At 34.8% G+C, this 20337-nt stretch overlaps 2 protein-coding genes across 4 annotated transcripts in view; one reads left to right on the forward strand and one right to left on the reverse strand.

The window, feature by feature from the left end:
* Nucleotides 1–1265: 1265 nt before the first annotated feature.
* The window catches only part of LOC142358752 (uncharacterized), a 49976-nt gene continuing 30904 nt past the window's right edge, over nucleotides 1266–20337 (reverse strand). For all 3 annotated transcript variants that reach the window (XM_075410316.1, XM_075410314.1, XM_075410315.1), the window contains 3 exons: nucleotides 14767–14895; nucleotides 14396–14533; nucleotides 1266–1472 (listed from right to left, as the gene is read on the reverse strand). In XM_075410316.1, the coding sequence (XP_075266431.1) occupies nucleotides 1372–1472; nucleotides 14396–14533; nucleotides 14767–14895 (368 nt within the window). In that variant the 3' untranslated portion in view covers nucleotides 1266–1371. The remainder of the gene's footprint in view (nucleotides 1473–14395; nucleotides 14534–14766; nucleotides 14896–20337) is intronic.
* Nucleotides 17789–20337, forward strand: part of LOC142358754 (proteasomal ubiquitin receptor ADRM1-like) — a 275805-nt gene continuing 273256 nt past the window's right edge. Inside the window, exon 1 of the mRNA XM_075410317.1 lies at nucleotides 17789–17800. The gene's annotated coding sequence lies outside the window, so the exon portion shown is untranslated. The remainder of the gene's footprint in view (nucleotides 17801–20337) is intronic.

Below are 20337 nucleotides of genomic sequence, written 5' to 3' on the forward strand. Positions count from 1 at the left end.
GTGAGTTCAGAAGTCATTTTTTGAGTGAGGTAAGTCATGCAATTGACCTAAAAGCAGAAAGGACGTCACGAACACAAATTTTAGCCGCAAAGCAGTAGAAGCCAGTGAAGTCATTGAAAAAATCAATTCCAAGAAGTGAGGGTAAGACGAAACAGAAATCTGCTAGAAGTTAAAAAACATAGCAGGACAAGTTCTGACGTACAGTTCAAAGAATTTTCATTGACTAAACAAAAACACTAGACCTAGAACGAACTACGAGTGAATTGGGAAAACCATTTCTAAAAAAAATCAATTAAAAAATTAAAAAAAAAAACAGAAAATCAATGCCAAAATGCTGCATGTGAACTAAAATCCACCAGATGGAAATGGAAATTTAGTTCAAACAAAAAATTAGGCCCAGAATGAACTATGAATGGATTGGGAAAACCATTAAGAAAAAATCCAATCCAAAAAATCGAGGAAACAGTAAAAATCAGAGTGAAAATGCCACATGTGAACAAAGAACGACTAGCAAGAAAGCGAATTTTTGTTCAAACACCGTTTTCTCACTCTACTTTAAAATTAGAGCGAAAAAAAATCACGCCGCAAAAGCAATCGCTTTTTCGCTCCACTTCCTGTTTCGGCGTAACCTAAGTCACTACTCCAATTTGACTTCAAAATTCATGAAAATGTGTGAACAGATCTTTAAAAAAAGACAGCGCCCCAATACAATTCAAATTCTTTGAATTGTAAAAAGTAGGACCGCAATAATAGCCGTCTCGAAATGCTGACGGAGCTATTAATCACTATCTTTTCTCTCTACTCTTCAATTCTGTCAGCCGTTTGAGCTAACTTTCTTTTTAAGTTTGACATTGCTGTTGATTTAAATCCTGATTTAAAAATACTAAAAATTATCGATAAAAATACGCTCCACCAATACTCTTCCAGTCCTAACAAGACAGCGCCCAAGTACAATTCAAATTCTTTCACTTGTAAAAAATCCAAGCGCACCGCAATATAGCTACGCTCAGCATACAGCTTCGCAGCTATAAAGAAAGAGTTCAAAGAAAAGACAAAACAATACCGGCCACTAAGTATTTAAAATCTGGCATGAAACTAGATTTTTTAATCTCTTGACTTGACTTCCAAGAGCAATTGTCTGCTGCTTAAATGGTAGCTATTCGCATCTTACAAAAATCATGGCCACTGATCACAGCAACCATTCAAATCAGAAAACAAAATATAGTCAAAGATGAACTGCTCCAGTAGCGACGTTCCCGAAAAAATTCTTATTTCAAAACGTTCAATTTGACAAGTAAACAATAATTGAGAGAAACAACAGATAATGTTCAACTCGACAATAATTTTTAGAGCATGTCAATATAAGTTGTCTCACTCCTCTCCCAACCTGTATGAAGGACAGTCACTCTTCTGCATTCCGTGTCTCCTTTTTCTGAGAGAGCCACTCTCGCTCAACTCGACGAATGGCACATCTAAACAAGCGGTTTTCTGCTTTTTCAACCCATGCTTTAGCTCTTTCATTTACTCTGCGGACTTCAAAATTCTTTATTATTAAAAGCCGCCATCAATCTCTCAACAGCTATTATTTAGGCGTCCTCATTTCTTCACAATTCGAGAATTTTATTGTATTGGGACGCTCTTTTCACGACTCGAAGAGAAGTATTGGAGAAGTATTTTAAACATAGCCGGCAGATTACCGGAAAACAGCCGTGATAGACGCTTTGGGCCTTCCGTGAATTGAAACAACTAAAGAGATTAGATAGACAGATCGACCACCAGTCCTTTAATAAACCACTAGACTTTTTGAGTTAGCTTTGGACTGTCATTTTTATGAGACACATAAGCTCTATAAGGAGAAAGCCCTAAAAGGGCTTTTCAAAATTATGATCTTTTCCGTTTGTGCCCTTCAGATTAGTGGGCGCACATTATTTGCACCCCTCAGATGCACGTGCAATATTTTTTACATGATGACTTACATGAAAAAGTCAATTCCAAGAAGTCAGGGTAAGACGAAACAAAAATCTGTTAGACGGAGAAAAAAAACATAGCAGGACAAGTCCCGAAATACAATCCACAGAATTGAATGAAAAACAGACCTAATGTAACTGACCAGCAGATCAATTGAACAATCCCAGCCAAAAAGACAAAATCTCAAAAGTTGAGAACCTAAAAGAATCAAGCGAACTAAACAAAAAAATCATCATTGCTAAAACCCTTGAAGCTTTTAAACTGAAGACCATGAATGATACAATTCAAAATGATCATTAGGTTACGCACAAGCTTTGAAAGATAATTTCCTGCAACTAAAATTAGATAAATTCGAGAGATATGACAACGGCTTCAAAAAAAACTGAGAAAAACAAAACTTAAAGAAACTTTCTAAATCTCGCCGGAACCAACCTTTATCTCAGGAGTTCTGTCAAGTGACCCATCTGCAAGACATAAAAAAGCTTTGTGGGCCAGTCAGATCGTTAAACTCAGAAAATGACTAAATGAATTCAAAACATTTAAAAACAACAAAAAATTTTAACAAAAATCTTGCTAAAATTGTAACATTATTATCTTCAGAACCCTCTCATTGTCTCCAGAGACCATCTATTATACCGATTGCAAGCCTTGAATAGTTTTATTGGCTCTTGAAGATCCACAATCTTGTAACATGATAAAAATTGTCAGAAAATTTAGAAAAATTGTAAATTTTATCAAGGAAATGCTGAAATCCAGAGTTTGATTATAAGCTACTGAATGGCTGCTGGAGGTAATGAAATGGTTATCAATATAACCAATCCATTACCTCTAGGAACCATGCAGTAGCTTATAATCAAACTCTGGATGAGGTTCCAGGGCCCCTGGTGCAGGAAAAACTCAAACATTTGCAAAAAAACTTTAAAAAGTTTAATTTAAAAAACCAGCAAAAATTTGTGATATTAAAGAATTGACAACCAATCTATTGCCACTAGAAACTATGCAGTAACATACTTGCAAACCGTATAGGAGGTAACATCGCCAATGAGGAACAAACACTAAATTTACAGAAATTAAAAAAAAAATGCAATTTTTCTTTTAAAAAGTCGTTTAACTCGAAATATTAAAATCTTGAAACACATTCCCCATTACCAATAAAACTATGCAGTAAACTATTACCAAAACCTAGAGAAGATTCTTTCGCCCTTGAGGTTAGAGAAACCTAAAAATTGACAAAAATTTTCAAAAACTTGAAAACTGCTAGTTTTATCAAAAAATTGCTAAAACTTATCATGTTAAAATGTTGGAAACCATTCCATTATCACTAGAAGTTATGCAATAACCTCTATTAAACCCACGAGGAAGCTTCTTGAAACCAGGGGCTGAAAAACTTCAAAAAATTTAAAAACCTTTAAAAATTTGCGTGTTTATGTTTGGAGTACCATAACATCTAGCTCTTAAAATGGCCATAAAACGTAATAAACTTATGCCAAACACCATTATCAAACTTCACAAAGCTCAATTTCAGACTGGTCCAACAAAAATTTGGAAAAACGACGAAAAAAGGCAAAAATTTGCAACATCTTGGGCCCAAAAACTCCTAAAAATGACCTTTTAACCTTGAATTACGGCCTTCCCGGGTAGCTTCACCTCTAAGCACTTGAAGGACTACTAAACACGGTTAAGGGCCTCTAATGAAACTTGATGTCCGCTGAGCTTTACCTGTTTATCCCGTTTTGAAAGTCATGAAAAGGTGTGAAAACATCTTACAAAAAAAGACAGAGCACCAATACAATCCAATTCTTGGGTTGTCATTAGGAGCGCTATAATAGCGGCCCAGAATTGAGGACGCGGCTATTAATGAATATTAATGGAGAGAATTTTGAAGCAGGAAAGGAAAAGCGCAACAAAATGCAGTGGTCTGGGTGGTGAAATATTAAAATCTTGAAACACATTCCCCATTACCAATAAAACTATGCAGTAAACTATTACCAAAACCTAGAGAAGATTCTTTCGCCATTGAGGTTAGAGAAACCTAAAAATTGACAAAAATTTTCCAAAACTGGAAAACTGCTAGTTTTATCAAAAAATTGCTAAAACTTATCATGTTGAAATGTTGGAAACCATTCCATTATCACTAGAAGTTATGCAATAACCTCTATTAAACCCACGAGGAAGCTTCTTGACACCAGGGGCTGAAAAACTTCAAAAAAATTTAAAAACCTTTAAAAATTTGCGTGTTTATGTTTGGAGTACCACCATAACATCTAGCTCTTAAAATGGCCATAAAACGTAATAAACTTATGCCAAACACCATTATCAAACTTCACAAAGCTCAATTTCAGACTGGTCCAACAAAAATTTGGAAAAACGACGAAAAAAGGCAAAAATTTGCAACATCTTGGGCCCAAAAACTCCTAAATATGACCTTTTAACCTTGAATTACGGCCTTCCCGGGTAGCTTCACCTCTAAGCACTTGAAGGACTACTAAACACGGTTAAGGGCCTCTAATGAAACTTGATGTCCGCTGAGCTTTACCTGTTTATCCCGTTTTGAAAGTCATGAAAAGGTGTGAAAACATCTTACAAAAAAAGACAGAGCACCAATACAATCCAATTCTTGGATTGTCATTAGGAGCGCTATAATAGCGGCCCAGAATTGAGGACGCGGCTATTAATGAATATTAATGGAGAGAATTTTGAAGCAGGAAAGGAAAAGCGCAACAAAATGCAGTGGTCTGGGTGGTGAAATATTAAAATCTTGAAACACATTCCCCATTACCAATAAAACTATGCAGTAAACTATTACCAAAACCTAGAGAAGATTCTTTCGCCCTTGAGGTTAGAGAAACCTAAAAATTGACAAAAATTTTCAAAAACTGGAAAACTGCTAGTTTTATCAAAAAAATTGCTAAAACTTATCATGTTGAAATGTTGGAAACCATTCCATTATCACTAGAAATTATGCAATAACCTCAATTAAACCCACGAGGAAGCTTCTTGACACCAGGGGCTGAAAAACTTCAAAAAAATTTAAAAACCTTTAAAAATTTGCGTGTTTATGTTTGGAGTACCATAACATCTAGCTCTTAAAATGGCCCTAAAACGTAATAAACTTATGCCAAACACCATTATCAAACTTCACAAAGCTCAATTTCAGACTGGTCCAACATAAATTTGGAAAAACGACGAAAAAATGTAAAAAATTGCAACATCTTGGGGCCCAAAAACTCCTAAAAATGACCTTTTAACCTTGAATTACGGCCTTCTCGGGTAACCTCACCTCTAAGCACTTGAAGGACTACTAAACACGGTTAAGGGCCTCTAATGAAACTTGATGTCCGCTGAGCTTTACCTGTTTATCCCGTTTTGAAAGTCATGAAAAGGTGTGAAAACATCTTACAAAAAAAGACAGCACCAATACAATCCAATTCTTGGATTGTAATTAGGAGCGCTATAATAGCGGCCCAGAATTGAGGAAGCGGCTATTAATGAATATTAATGGAGAGAATTTTGAAGCAGGAAAGGAAAAGCGCAACAAAATGCAGTAGTCTGGGTGGTGAACAAAACTTAATAAAGGAGCCAAAAGACTGCTTTTTTCGTTCATACGACTGTTTTCAAGAAAGCCAAAAACTGAAGTGCCAAAAAAATTAGTGCCCAAGCAATTTTTTGTTCATGTGCGGCTTTTAAAGCAGTTTTTTCAAGTTTTAACTCACAAAATTTTCACACAAAGGCGTTTGTCTCAATTATCTACACAAGTACGATTGCGTTTGGAAGCAATTTGACCAACAGAATCAAAAATTACAGTTTTAGATTCAATTGATTTTTTATTAGTTATTGTAGTCATTTTGGAAGCTTAGGGGTTAAAATTATTTTCGAGAAGTTTATTCTCTCTCTCTCGCTCTCTAATTTTATTTGATAAAATTGGGTTGGTTGTTATTAAAGAAAAGTGAGTAAATTTGAGCATTCTTCAGAATTTGGCCTGGTTTTTAAATTATTTTGGCATAATTGTTTCTCGCAGTACTTTTTCAAGATCAAATATTAAATGGAGCCATTAAAATATATAAAGATATATAACATATATAAAGATTATATTATAATATATATATATATATATATATATATATATATATATATATATATATATATATATATATATGATACTATAAATTGACAATTGAAAGCTAGATAATGCATTTTTCACAGATAAATTATCCAATTCTTTTTCAGGATTTTTGTTATTTCCATTATAAATTGTTTTTTAATATTTTTCTTCAAATCAAAGCTCTGAGCGGGTAACTGATCCGGCATACCATTATTTTTTTTCCCAATAGTGGCTGCAAAGGTACTTGAAAGCTAGACAAAACACTTTTCACTTGTTTTTCTTGAATCCATCCCCAGGTTGTTTTTCGTTTCCGGAATTTCTCCGGCTCAACACATTTTGATATTTGAAGTCAGGTTTCCGTGATTTCCGTCACGCGAAAACAAAGAGGAGCGAAAAACCGAATAATTTTGAGAAAAATTTTCCTCTAATTTCAAGTTGAGCAAGTAAACGATGTTTGAAAAAAAATCGCCTGCTCGCTAGCGGTTTTTAGATCATATTGACAAATTATATGTGATCGTTACAATTTATTTCAACTTTTCAACGTTTTTTTCTGAAGGGCTAAATGAGCTCAATCCCAGTAACTTCTAGGTGTAGTTTCTTTGTTTACTCAAGGAAATCATAATATTTTTAATTGTAGGCCAAGACTATTCCGGCTAGGTTTTTCAAAAATGCGTCTTATTGTTTGTAAACGTTTCGTTTTACGTACAACTTTCACAACTGATTCCTGATTTACCACATGTACAGTTTCCACTGAATTAATTTTAAATCCAATTCATCAAAAAATTATGCAATATAGTGAATAATGCTCAGGTCAAAAGAGCAAATCAAAACAAAAGGATAATCCGATAAATCCCGTTCATTAATACATCGAGAATTAGGCTGCCCGAGTTTATTAGTTTGCTAGCTGGCATTAGTATTAATAGCCTTCAGGTTAGAAGCTGATTAAGTATAAGTTTTGGATGTAACAAACTTCGCACCAGTTTAGAACACTTTGCACACATAGACCATTTTGTCAATTTCTATCCCTTCGTTATTCTTTTTCTCCATTCCAATCAAAATTATTCAATGCCAATCAAATGAAGAACATCTATAAATAGTTGAGCTATTTTTTTTCTCAAGCACCGAAATCAACGACTATGGATGCAGGAACGCTAATGATCTGGCACAAAAAATTTGAAAAAAAAATGAGGTCAATTCAGGCAGAAACCATTTTAAGTCGGACGAATGCTCCCGACCGACTGGAGGCAATCAACTACCAGAAGACAGACCACCTGGGAATCGATTTTAAAAAATTCTGAGTCAAAAAAACACTTACAATAACTGCTTCAAACTTCGTTCGAGAGCAAATAAAAATCCAACTACAGTTTATAACAGTCTCTCTCTCTCTCTCTCTCTCTCTCTCTCTCTCTCTCTCTCGCTCTCTCTCTCTCTCTCTCTCTCTCTCTCTCTCTCTCTTTCTCGCTCTCGCTCTCATTGTCTCTCTTTCTCGCTCTCTCTCTCTCTCTCTCCCGCTCTCTAATTTTAATTGATATAAAATTGCATTGCATTTATTTAAGAAAATTAAGTAAATTTGAGCATTTTCAATTTTGGCCTGGTTTTTAAATTAATTTCGCAAAATAGTTTCTCGCTATAGTTTTTCAAGATCAAATATTAAATGGAGCCATTTCATTTATACTGATACTATTAATTGACAATCGCAAGCTAGATAATGCACTTTTCACTGAGATAAATTATCCAATTTTTTCAGGATTATTGTTATTTGCATTATTAACTGTTATTTGATATTTTTCTTCAAATCAAAGCTCTGGGAGGGTAACTCATCCAGCAGACAATTCAATTTTTCCCAAAGGTGGCTGGAAAGATAATTGAAAGCTAGACAAAACTCTTTCAACTTGTTTTTCTTGAGTCGATCCCCAGATTGTTTTTCGTTTCCGGAATTTCTCCGGCTTAACACGTTTTGATGATTTTTGAAGTCAAGTTGCAGTGATTTTTGTCAAGCCCATAAAAGACCATCCATAAAAAATTGGGCTATTTTTTTAAAGCACCGAACTCAACGATTATAGATAAAACTAAGATAATGAACTGGCATACTTTTTGGACAAAAAATTTTTGAAGTTAACTCAGGCATTGAATCCCTTTTCTGTGCTTCGCCTTGTAAAGAATCAGATCATCAAATAGGTTGTCACGCTTTGATAAACAAACCAATTTAAATCGATCGAATGCTCCCGAATGACTGGCTAGACAATCAACTTCCAGATGAGTGACCACCTGAAAACCGATTTTCAAAAAACTTGCATCAAAAAAAACATTTACAATAAATGCTTCAAACTTCGTTCGAGAGCAATTAAAAATCCAACTACAGTTTAAAACCGTCCCTCTCTCCCTCAATCTCCCTCTGTGTTTCTCTCTCTCTCTCTCTTATTCTCGCTCTCGTTCTCTCCCGCCCTCTAATTTTATCTGATATAAATTTGGGTTGCTTTTTATTAAGAAAAATCTCGACGGAAAGAAATTAAAGAAAAGCTCTGGACGGGTAACTCATCCAGAAGACAATTCAATTTTTCCAAGAGTGGCTGCAAAGGTACTTGAAAGCTAGACAAAACACTTTTCACTTGTTTTTCTTGAATCCATCCCCAGGTTGTTTTTCGTTTCCGGAATTTCTCCGGCTCAACACATTTTGATATTTGAAGTCAGGTTTCCGTGATTTCCGTCACGTGAAAACAAAGAGGAGCGAAAAACCGAATAATTTTGAGAAAAATTTTCCTCTAATTTCAAGTTGAGCAAGTAAACGATGTTTGAAAAAAAATCGCCTGCTCGCTAGCGGTTTTTAGATCATATTGACAAATTATATGTGATCGTTACAATTTATTTCAACTTTTCAACGTTTTTTTCTGAAGGGCTAAATGAGCTCAATCCCAGTAACTTCTAGGTGTAGTTTCTTTGTTTACTCAAGGAAATCATAATATTTTTAATTGTAGGCCAAGACTATTCCGGCTAGGTTTTTCAAAAATGCGTCTTATTGTTTGTAAACGTTTCGTTTTACGTACAACTTTCACAACTGATTCCTGATTTACCACATGTACAGTTTCCACTAATTAATTTTAAATCCAATTCATCAAAAAATTATGCAATATAGTGAATAATGCTCAGGTCAAAAGAGCAAATCAAAACAAAAGGATAATCCGATAAATCCCGTTCATTAATACATCGAGAATTAGGCTGCCCGAGTATATTAGTTTGCTAGCTGGCATTAGTATTAATAGCCTTCAGGTTAGAAGCTGATTAAGTATAAGTTTTGGATGTAACAAACTTCGCACCAGTTTAGAACACTTTGCACACTTAGACCATTTTCTCAATTTCTATCCCTTCGTTATTCTTTTTCTCCATTCCAGTCAAAATTATTCAATGCCAATCAAATGAAGAACATCTATAAATAGTTGAGCTATTTTTTTTCTCAAGCACCGAAATCAACGACTATGGATGCAGGAACGCTAATGATCTGGCACAAAAAATTTGAAGAAAAAAAATGAGGTCAATTCAGGCAGAAACCATTTTAAGTCGGACGAATGCTCCCGAACGACTGGAGGCAATCAACTACCAGAAGACAGACCACCTGGGAATCGATTTTAAAAAATTCTGAGTCAAAAAAACACTTACAATAACTGCTTCAAACTTCGTTCGAGAGCAAATAAAAATCCAACTACAGTTTATAACAGTCTCTCTCTCTCTCTCTCTCTCTCTCTCTCTCTCGCTCGCTCTCTCTCTCTCTCTTTCTCGCTCTCGCTCTCATTGTCTCTCTTTCTCGCTCTCTCTCTCTCTCTCTCTCTCTCTCTCTCTCTCTCTCCCGCTCTCTAATTTTAATTGATATAAAATTGCATTGCATTTATTTAAGAAAATTAAGTAAATTTGAGCACTTTCGATTTTGGCCTGGTTTTTAAATTAATTTCGCAAAATTGTTTCTCGCTATAGTTTTTCAAGATCAAATATTAAATGGAGCCATTTCATTTATACTGATACTATTAATTGACAATTGCAAGCTAGATAATGCACTTTTCACTGAGATAAATTATCCAATTTTTTCAGGATTATTGTTATTTGCATTATTAACTGTTATTTGATATTTTTCTTCAAATCAAAGCTCTGGGAGGGTAACTCATCCAGCAGACAATTCAATTTTTCCCAAAGGTGGCTGGAAAGATAATTGAAAGCTAGACAAAACTCTTTCAACTTGTTTTTCTTGAGTCGATCCCCAGATTGTTTTTCGTTTCCGGAATTTCTCCGGCTTAACACGTTTTGATGATTTTTGAAGTCAAGTTGCAGTGATTTTTGTCAAGCCCATAAAAGACCATCCATAAAAAATTGGGCTATTTTTTTAAAGCACCGAACTCAACGATTATAGATAAAACTAAGATAATGAACTGGCATACTTTTTGGACAAAAAATTTTTGAAGTTAACTCAGGCATTGAATCCCTTTTCTGTGCTTCGCCTTGTAAAGAATCAGATCATCAAATAGGTTGTCACGCTTTGATAAACAAACCAATTTAAATCGATCGAATGCTCCCGAATGACTGGCTAGACAATCAACTTCCAGATGAGTGACCACCTGAAAACCGATTTTCAAAAAACTTGCATCAAAAAAAACATTTACAATAAATGCTTCAAACTTCGTTCGAGAGCAATTAAAAATCCAACTACAGTTTAAAACCGTCCCTCTCTCCCTCAATCTCCCTCTGTGTTTCTCTCTCTCTCTCTCTCTCTCTCTCTTATTCTCGCTCTCGTTCTCTCCCGCCTTCTAATTTTATCTGATATAAATTTGGGTTGCTTTTTATTAAGAAAATTCTCGACGGAAAGAAATTAAAGAAAAGCTCTGGACGGGTAACTCATCCAGAAGACAATTCAATTTTTCCAAGAGTGGCTGGAAAGATACTAGAAAGCTAGAAAAAGCCTTTTTCACTTGTTTTTCTTGAATAGGCCCCCAGGTTGTTTTTTGTTTCCGGAACTTCTCCGGCTTTTAACACATTGATTTTTGAAGTCGAGTTGCAATGATTTCCGTCACGCCAAAACAAAGAGTAGCGAAAACCGAATAATTTTGAGACCACGTTGTTCGCTCTAAATTTATGTTGAGCAAGTAAACAGTGTTTGAACAAAAAAATCGCCAGCTCACTAGCGGGTTTTTTATCATATGCACAAATTGGATGTGATTGTTACTTTTTTTCAATTTTATGACATTTTAGCTGAATGTCTAAACGAGCTTAATCCTAGTCATTTCTAGGTGTAGATTCTTTGTTTACTCAATCAAAATATAATATTTAACTGTAGGCCAAGAATTTTCCAGCAAGGTTTTTCAAAATTGTGTTTTATCGTTTATTAACGTTTCTCGTTCTGCGTACAACTTTCACAATTGATTCCTGATTTAACGCACTCACAGTTCTTACTAAATTGATTTAAATTCCAGTTGATTAAATATTTATGCAACATAAAGAATAATGTTCAGGTCAAAAGAGCAAAATCAAAACAAACAGGATAATCCGATAAAGCCCGTTCATTAAGTCATAGTGCATAAGGCTATCCCAGTTTATTAGAATGCTAGCTGGCATTAGTATTAAGTTTAAAGGCCTTCAGTTTAGAAGCTGAATAAGTAAAGTTTTGGATGTACCAAACTTCTCACCAGTTTAGAACACTTTGGACACTTATAACATTTTGTCAATTTCTATAGCTTCGTTATTCTTTTGTGTTTCAATTCCAATCAAACTTATTCAATGCCAATCAAATGAAGACCATCTATACACATTTTTCTAACGCATCAAATTCAAGTTATGGATGCAGCAAAGATAATGAACTGGCATAAACGTTGGCCATAAAATTGTTGAGGTCAAATTCAGGCAGTGAATCCCTTTTCTGTGCCTCGCCTTGTAAAGAATCAGACCATCAATTTAGGTTGTTACGCTTTGATAAACACAAATCATTTTAAGTCAGATGAATGCCCCCGAACAACTGGCGAGGCAATCAACTCCAGATGAGACCAACTGGGAATCAATTTTCAAAAATTTTTCATCAAAAAAAATACTTTTACAAAAAATGCTTCAAACTTCGTTCGAGAGCAATTAAAATCCAAATACAGTTTAAAACCGTCTCTCTCTCTCCATTCCATCTCTCTCTGTGTTTATCTCTCTCTCTCTCTCACTCTCTAGCTCTCTCTTGCTCTCGTTCTCTCTCTGCCGCCCTCTAATGTTTTTGATAAATTTGGGTTGGTTTAAAGGAAAATTGAGTAAAATTTGAGCATTCTTTTCCGATTTTGGACTGGTTTTTAAAATAATTTTGCATAATTGTTTTCACTGTAATTTTTCGAGATCAAAAATTAAAGGGAGCTATTTTATATCTATTGCTACTATTAATTAACAATTGAAAGCTAGATAAAGCACTTTTCACTGAGAAAAATTATCCAATTTTTTCAGGATTTTTGTTATTTGCATTATTAACTGTTATTTGATATTTTTCTTCAAATCAAAGCTCTGGGTGGGTAACTCATCCATCAGACAATTTAATTTTACCCAATAGTGGCTGCAAAGGTAATTGAAATTTAGACAAGACCCTTTTCAATTGTTTTTCTTGAATCCACCATCTGGTTGTTTTTCGTTTCCGGAATTTCTCCGTCTTAACACATTTTGATGATTTTTGAAGTCGAGCTGCAATGATTTCCGTCACGCCAAAACAAAGACTAGCGAAAAACCGAATAATTTTGAGACCACGTTTTTCGCTCTAAATTTAAGTTGAGCAAGTAAACGGTGTTTGAACAAAACATAGCTGGCAGATTGCCAGAAAATAGCCGCAATAGATTCGTAGATCGGCAGTCTAAAAAAAACAGTAAAAAAGACAGACCAAAAAATTTTCATTGAAGGCTGATCTGTTATATTTTGATTAAAAATCTGTATAAGTTATTGCTGCCTCTATTAGCTGATCTCAAATAACCTTCATTTAGAGTAACACACACCCATTTGACCTTATCTCTTTGAATTAAAGTAAATAAAAGTCAATTTCAAAGTGAGGAAGTCATTTTTGAGAGTGAGGTAAGTCAAGTGTGACCAAAAATTTAATCACGCGCATGAACAAAAAACTCGCTCCACTAAGAGCGAAAAATGACGTCACACATGCAATTCAGTTGAAATTGCATGAACGACTGAACAAAAAGTGGCTGTGACGTCATATGGTCGTAACAAAAATCATGACGACGAAATAAAAAAAAACCAAGAGAAGGCCAATAATAGCCCCAGCTATCGCTGTGCGGCTATTAAAAAAAATCGCCAGCTCGCTAGCGGTTTTTTTATCATATGCACAAATTGGATGTGATTGTTTCACTTTTCTTCAATTTTACAAACTTTTTTCCTGAATGGCTAAACGAGATCAACCCTAGTCATTTCTAGATGTAGTTTCTTTTTTTACTCAATGAAAATAAATTATTTTTAATTGTAAGCTAAGACTGCTCCGGCTAGGTTTTTCAAAAATGCGTTTTATCGTTTGTAAACGTTTCTCGTTTTACGTACAACTTTCACAACTGATTCCTGATTTACGGCACTCACAGTTTCTACTAAATTGATTTTAAATCTAATTCATCAAATAATTATGCAATATAGCGAATAATGCTCAGGTCAAAAGAGCAAATCAAAACAAAAAGGATAATCCGATAAATCCCGTTCATTGAGTCATAGTGCATTAGACTATCCCAATTTATTAGTTTGCTAGCTGGCATTAGTATTAAAATTAATAGCCTTTATTTTAGATGCTGAATAAGTATAAGTTTTGGATGTAACATACTTCGCACCAGTTTAGAACACTTTGGCCACTTAGAACACTTTGTCAATTTCTATCCCTTCGTTATTCTTTTTTGTTTCAATTCCAATCAAACTTATTCAATGCCAATCAAATGAAGACCATCTATACATATTTTTCTAACGCACCGAATTGAAGTTATGGATGCAGCAACAATAATGAACTTGCATAAATGTTGGCCATAAAAATTTTGAGGTTAATTCAGGCAGTGAATCCCTTTTCTGTGCCTCCTCGCCTTGTAAAGAATCATATTATCAATTTAGGTTGTTACGCGTTGATAAATACAAACCATTTTAAGTCGGACGAATGCTCCCGAACGACTGGCGAGGCAATCAACTCCCAGATGAGACCAGTTGGGAATCGATTTCAGAAATTTTGCATTAAAAACACTTTTACAATAATTGCTTCAAACTTCGTTCGAGAGCAATTAAAAATCCAACTACAGTTTATAACGGTCATTTCAATAGCCAAAATGTTCTGTGTACTTTTTACAAACTCACCATAAGGCTGATCAGGTGGATGATGTGTTACTCCCATGTAATGGAAGGGTGCATAGATTGGCACCTGGTTGATGCCAGGAGCCGAGGACAGACTATTGCAACATGTACATTGTGATGCAGCAGACGACAACGGATACCCTAGAATCATGAGTTTGAAAAGAAAAATTGTCGCTCTCGACTAGCAAGAGACTTAAATCTCTTTCTGCTCGTTCCCTAATACTTTGATTTTGACCTAATACATCTCCGAGACAATGTGATAAAAAAAGTGATGTCACCAGGTTTGGCAGTCCTCCGCGATTTAATTATGATGACATGAGTATATCTATGATAGCTGGTATCATGACTATATTTATTCCAAATTGAACTTTAACCTAAGGGAGAAGGATAGAAGAAACTTCGTCCTCCCACGGGCGTTGTCAGCATTACTTGATTTGAGTTGTTTGCAATGGGAGGCAAACCAGTATTCATAGATCCAGTACACACAGGAGTGTTCGCAACAGCTTTAAAACAAAAATGACATTGTTCTGAAGTACAAATAGTAGCAGGTACTGACACTTTTCACTCGAGGCACGGTATGGAAAAAATAGAGCTCCCACACCATTCGTTTAATTAAATTTAGTACAAAAAGGGTTAAAGCTGTTATAAAAATTTTGCACATATCGAACAACGGAAATTTGGTCCTTCAAGAGACTGCTCAAAAAATTTCACAAACCAGAAATTTATTAATTCCTGTAATGTCCTAAATTTGGATACTTTTTCAAAAGGTCCTCTCAAAAAAACTTCAACTATAGAGATTTCATATTTAAAACAAAATATGGGAGAGGGGTGGTCAAGCGATGGGGGTAGGGTTGGGAGGGCTGGACGAGAGGGGTCCAAATTTCCAGGTCGAGAGGAGGGTGGACGGGTGAGTGTTAGGGGCGGGAGTGAAAGATTAAGAACCGCTCTTCACATCATGGAATTGTCTCCTCGAAACATTTAAAGTGAATGCATACCTAGAGACTGCTACGTACCGCTGCTCAGCCACTTAATACCCTCCAGGCTTTACCTGTTTATACCGTTTTAGAGGACGAAAAGTTAAAAGGGTCAGACAAAAAACGTCAGTCGAGCAACAAATGGCATAAAAAAGACCACAGGACTATCAAAATTGCTACAAACATCGTTTGAAAGCAAACATAGCTGGCGGATTGCCAGAAAATAGCCGCAATATATTCGTAGATCGGCCGTCTAAAAAAAACAGTAAAAAAGACAGACCAAAAAAATTTGCCTTTTCATTGAAGGCTGATCTGTTATATTTTGATTAAAAATCTGTATAAGTTATTGCTGCCTCTATTAGCTGATCTCAAATAACCTTCATTTAGAGTGACACACACCCATTTGACCTTATCTCTTCGAATTAAAGTAAATAAAAGTCAATTTCAAAGTGAGGAAGTCATTTTTGAGAGTGAGGTCAGTCAAGTGTGACCAAAAATTTAATCACGCATGAACAAAAAAACTCGCTCCACTAAGAGCGAAAAATGACGTCACACATGCAATTCAGTTGAAATTGCATGAACGAATGAACAAAAAGTGGCTGTGACGTCATATGGTCGTAACAAAAATCATGACGACGAAATAAAAAAAAACCAAGAGAAGGCCAATAATAGCCCCAGCTATCGCTTTGCGGCTATTAATAAAAAAATTACAACAATGAGACACAAAATGAACTGACAACATCATGAGAAGCATTCCATGAATGATTTAACAAATAGCAGATTTGTAATGTTTCAGAAAAACGGATTGTAACAAAATCTGGAGCACAGCAGATTGCTGGACAATAGCGTCAAAATATACTATTATCACACTTGCTTAAAAAGTCCACAGAGATCGAAAACAAAAAATTGTCCGAAAAACACGATTAATTTCAAATTCTATCCTCATTTTTGAATAAAATTTAAAACAGCAAAAGAAAGCAGAAGTCATTTTAATGATGGATGTCATAAAAGTTATCGCATGATTAACCCAAAAACCCAAGCCAAAGAATAAAAAATGATATCAAGCAAACAACTTCAGCTGCAGAGTGGTGGATGTCATACAGAATGTCAGTCTAACTTTTAGTCTCATAAAATGGTCTCAAAAAATAGCCAATTTTTTTCAAAAAATTTGTAGAGCATTTAATTGCTCTCGAACAAAGCTTGAAGCAATTATTGTATGTGTGCCTTTATTATGCAAAATTTGTTCCAGAAAGTTTTTTTTTCGATTTAAGTTCTCAAGTGACTTTAGCATGCTTGACTTCTTGATTTCTGCGTGACCTAAATTGCTCTCATTAATAAAAAAAGATTGTTGCTAAAACAAAAGCGATTGTAAGATACGCTATTACAAAGCACTGATAGCGGAGCCATTAATGTTTCCGTTAATCACTGCGGAAGTCAGGGGTTCTAACCCCACCTTTTTTGCACACAAATTCTCTAGGCTACAATTATGAAGCATTAACCGCTCGGTAGAAATCAAGAATTGCGTATAAACATAAAATGCGTGGCCTGACCAGCAGAACAATTGACCATTACGTGCCAACAATGCAGAAAAACAGTTACACATACTCAGGAAAATATCAATCATAGCATTTTGCAGACGCTTTTAAAGTTGAGTTTTTGAAAACTGATTTTGAAAACAATTCGCGAGCAAGCAGAGATACTTTTTGTTATAAGAAACAAGAGGCCAAAACTATTTTAAAAACAATATATTAAACATACCCTGCAGATTGCCGCCGTTGATCCCCATAACCAAGATTGGGATTGAAAAGAAATTAATGAGAAAAAAATTTCTGTACACAAAAAACTTTAAAGTGCGAACTATTTTGATGTCATTTTGGAGCTGAACATACTCCTGTTTCGTAGAGAAACGACACAGGAGAAGGTAACATAACCAATAAGCATTAGAAATGGTAACTAAAAGTTCGAGTAACGTGCATCTAAAGTTGGGCTTTATGGGTTTTTCTCATTTCCTTTTCTGACTTCGTTTTCTGAAGCCGACTCTGTTCATTTTGAATTGCTTTCATGAGCAACTGCTGTCTAAAAACACTTTTAGCAGAATGAGAGAAGAGTGAAACTAGCCTAGAGAAGTCAAAAGGATTTACCGCAAAAGGTTGAACAAGCTGTGAACTAAGGTAAAGCGAAAAATTGTTAATCGACGACGTAAAAAAGAAATAGGAGCACTATAAGAGCCGGCTGAGAAGCTGAGAGAGGCTATTAATAATACTAATGTCGATAAAAAAAAGTGTTGATTGTAAAAAAAAATTGTGTCGATAAAACCTACATATTAGTTCAAAGGCAAGCTTTAAAGCAGATTCATCGGCCCGTAGAAATAAAAAACAAACAAAATTTTTTGTCAATCATAAAAAGCTATCTCAATTGTATAAAACTTATTAAACTTACTTGAACGTCAATTCAGAGCCCAATATTCGACGACCGTGAAAGGAAAACAAAAAAAAAACCGCATTTTGGGCTCAAATACCGACAACTTCATCTAAAATTTTGGGCACTTATATCAATTCCAGCACACCATAGCACTTGAATGACTACTAAATTCATTATAGGGACTCTATCGAATCTTAATACATGTTTAATCACATTTTAAAAAAGTCAGAGCAGCACGACAACTCAAAATGTTTGGATAGTCGGTTCTAGGCTGTCAAAAATTGAACGTCACCGACAAACATTGGACAAAGTGCTGCCAATTGACAGGCGTGAACCTAATTCTATTGTACCTTGCTTCAACTATGGGGCCTTGGACGAGGGATAAATTAATTAGAGGCTTCAAATGACATTTATAGTAGTTAAAGACAATCGTTAAATTTTTAATCGAATCTGCTTTAAATGGAGTTCAGTTGCTTAAAACTATAACTGACGGAGCAACCCTTTAGCAGGTACAACATAAATGGCGACAAAAATTTCCTCAGATTTTGTTCGAGGGCAGTTAATACTATATTCTGATTTAATATTCAAAAAATTTTGATCGAAAAAACCAAAAACTTCAGAAAAATCGGAATAAGGAAAAGGTAGTGAATATGAGAGACTTGAACATTCTCTCGGAAACTCATCTTAGAAAAAGCTTTGAAAAAAGCACAGCTTAAAACTTATCACCTTTTCGCCATCTATACTACTTCGGTGGGTGACTAAAATCGACGAAATTTTAGGTCTTAATAAATTCGAAAATCAGAAAACCGTGAACAGATGGCAACAAGAAGTCTCGGCATTGGGCAATCGCTCATATTGTCCGGACTTTGCTCATGTAAGTTTTTGACTTAATTGTCAACCAAATGACGAAGTGACAGGAAACTTTTATTTAATCGTATACTTCAAAAAATTAGCATATGAGTATAAAAAAATCGGCACAACCTCAACAACAAAAATAATTTTTAAAATGCCGCCTTAGAAAGCCGATGTAACTGGCCTAATGTGACTATGGGACAACACAAACATCAAAATAAAATAACAAAAAACAGTAATTACAGCAAAAAAATTCTATATCGAATCTATATTTTTCAAAAACAATTAGCAACAATTTCAACTGAGTACCAGAGAAAAATTAAATGAACAAAAATAAACTGAACTTCAATAGAAAGCAGAGCCAATTACTCCTTAAATAGACTAGGTAACAAGCTAACAAAAACAGGGAAGTTGAAAACCAATCGAAATTTTTAAATCCAAATATTTTCATTAGTCAAAACAAACCTAAACTTTCAACCACAAAAAAATAAAGAAATTTACAGGTAAATCCTTAGGACGCCGATGAGATCTGTTTTAAGTGAAAATAGACCTAATGACTAGAAAACAAAAACAAATACAGGCAAAACTAAAAAAATGACATTTTACAAAAATAGGAAATTGAAGTCCATAAGCCAAAGAATATATATATATATATATATATATATATATATATATATATATATAATATATTGACAATAGGAAAAAAACAAAAAAAAAGGAAAAAAACACCCTCGAACAATCATGTTGCTGAATTAGCTTAAGCACGCAAGGAATTTTTGTCGCGTCAAATCTCGACCAGTCCCTTCCTTTGAGACTAGTGAGACTCATAAGGCTCTGAGATAGCATATTGCTCTGAGTTTTACCTGTTTATCTCATTTTTCAGGACGGAAGTCAACTGGTTAAACAAAAAACGACTAAGAGTCGGTAGTACATAGAATCTCAAAAAGACCAGCAGGACTAACAACATAGTTCTATTAACGTCGGAACAATAGCTCTAAAACAATTAGCGGGTAATGTTCTAGAGGGGGTCTAGTTTAGAAACTTTTTATGGGTCTCCCACCTTAACCACCTGCTGTAGTAACCCGTTAACCATCACATTTATATTAGCAACAGATTTATTTTTGGAGAACAATTCAAATGACTCGCAAATCAAGACACCGAGGGTGAAAATGTCACTAACGAGCAAAAGAATGTTCTAGAAGAAAAGCGCAAAACGGTCAAGCAGAATTTTGCATAAAAAAGACACAAACACATTAACAATAATTGCTTCAAACTTTTCGGGAGCTACTAATAAATGCTACAAAATTAATTTGAGAGAAAATAATATGTTCACATAAGGGCTTAAATGACATCGTTTGAGGTAATTACAGACCACTGTTAAGATTTAAAGTGAAAATTGAAATCAATTGGACGTACTTTTGATTTTAATTTTAGTAGTAAACTGTCACAGACTGAGTTCAGCTGCTTCAAATTGTGAATGAGAGAACAATATATATCACGCAAAACCCGAAAAATCAAGGACGCAAATTTCACTCAAAAAGTCAAAATCAAAAAGAAAAATTTTGCATGAAAAGACACACGACTATAATGATTGCTTCAAACTTCATTCGAGGGCAATTAATAAGACAGAGGGGAATTTGCATTTCAAGAGGCAGGGCTATTTAGTAAGTTCACTTCATCTGAAAATTCTGAAGACAA

Source organism: Convolutriloba macropyga, chromosome 2 (genome assembly GCF_964194025.1).
Source record: "Convolutriloba macropyga chromosome 2, txConMacr16.3, whole genome shotgun sequence".
NCBI classification, from domain to species: Eukaryota; Metazoa; Xenacoelomorpha; order Acoela; family Convolutidae; genus Convolutriloba; species Convolutriloba macropyga.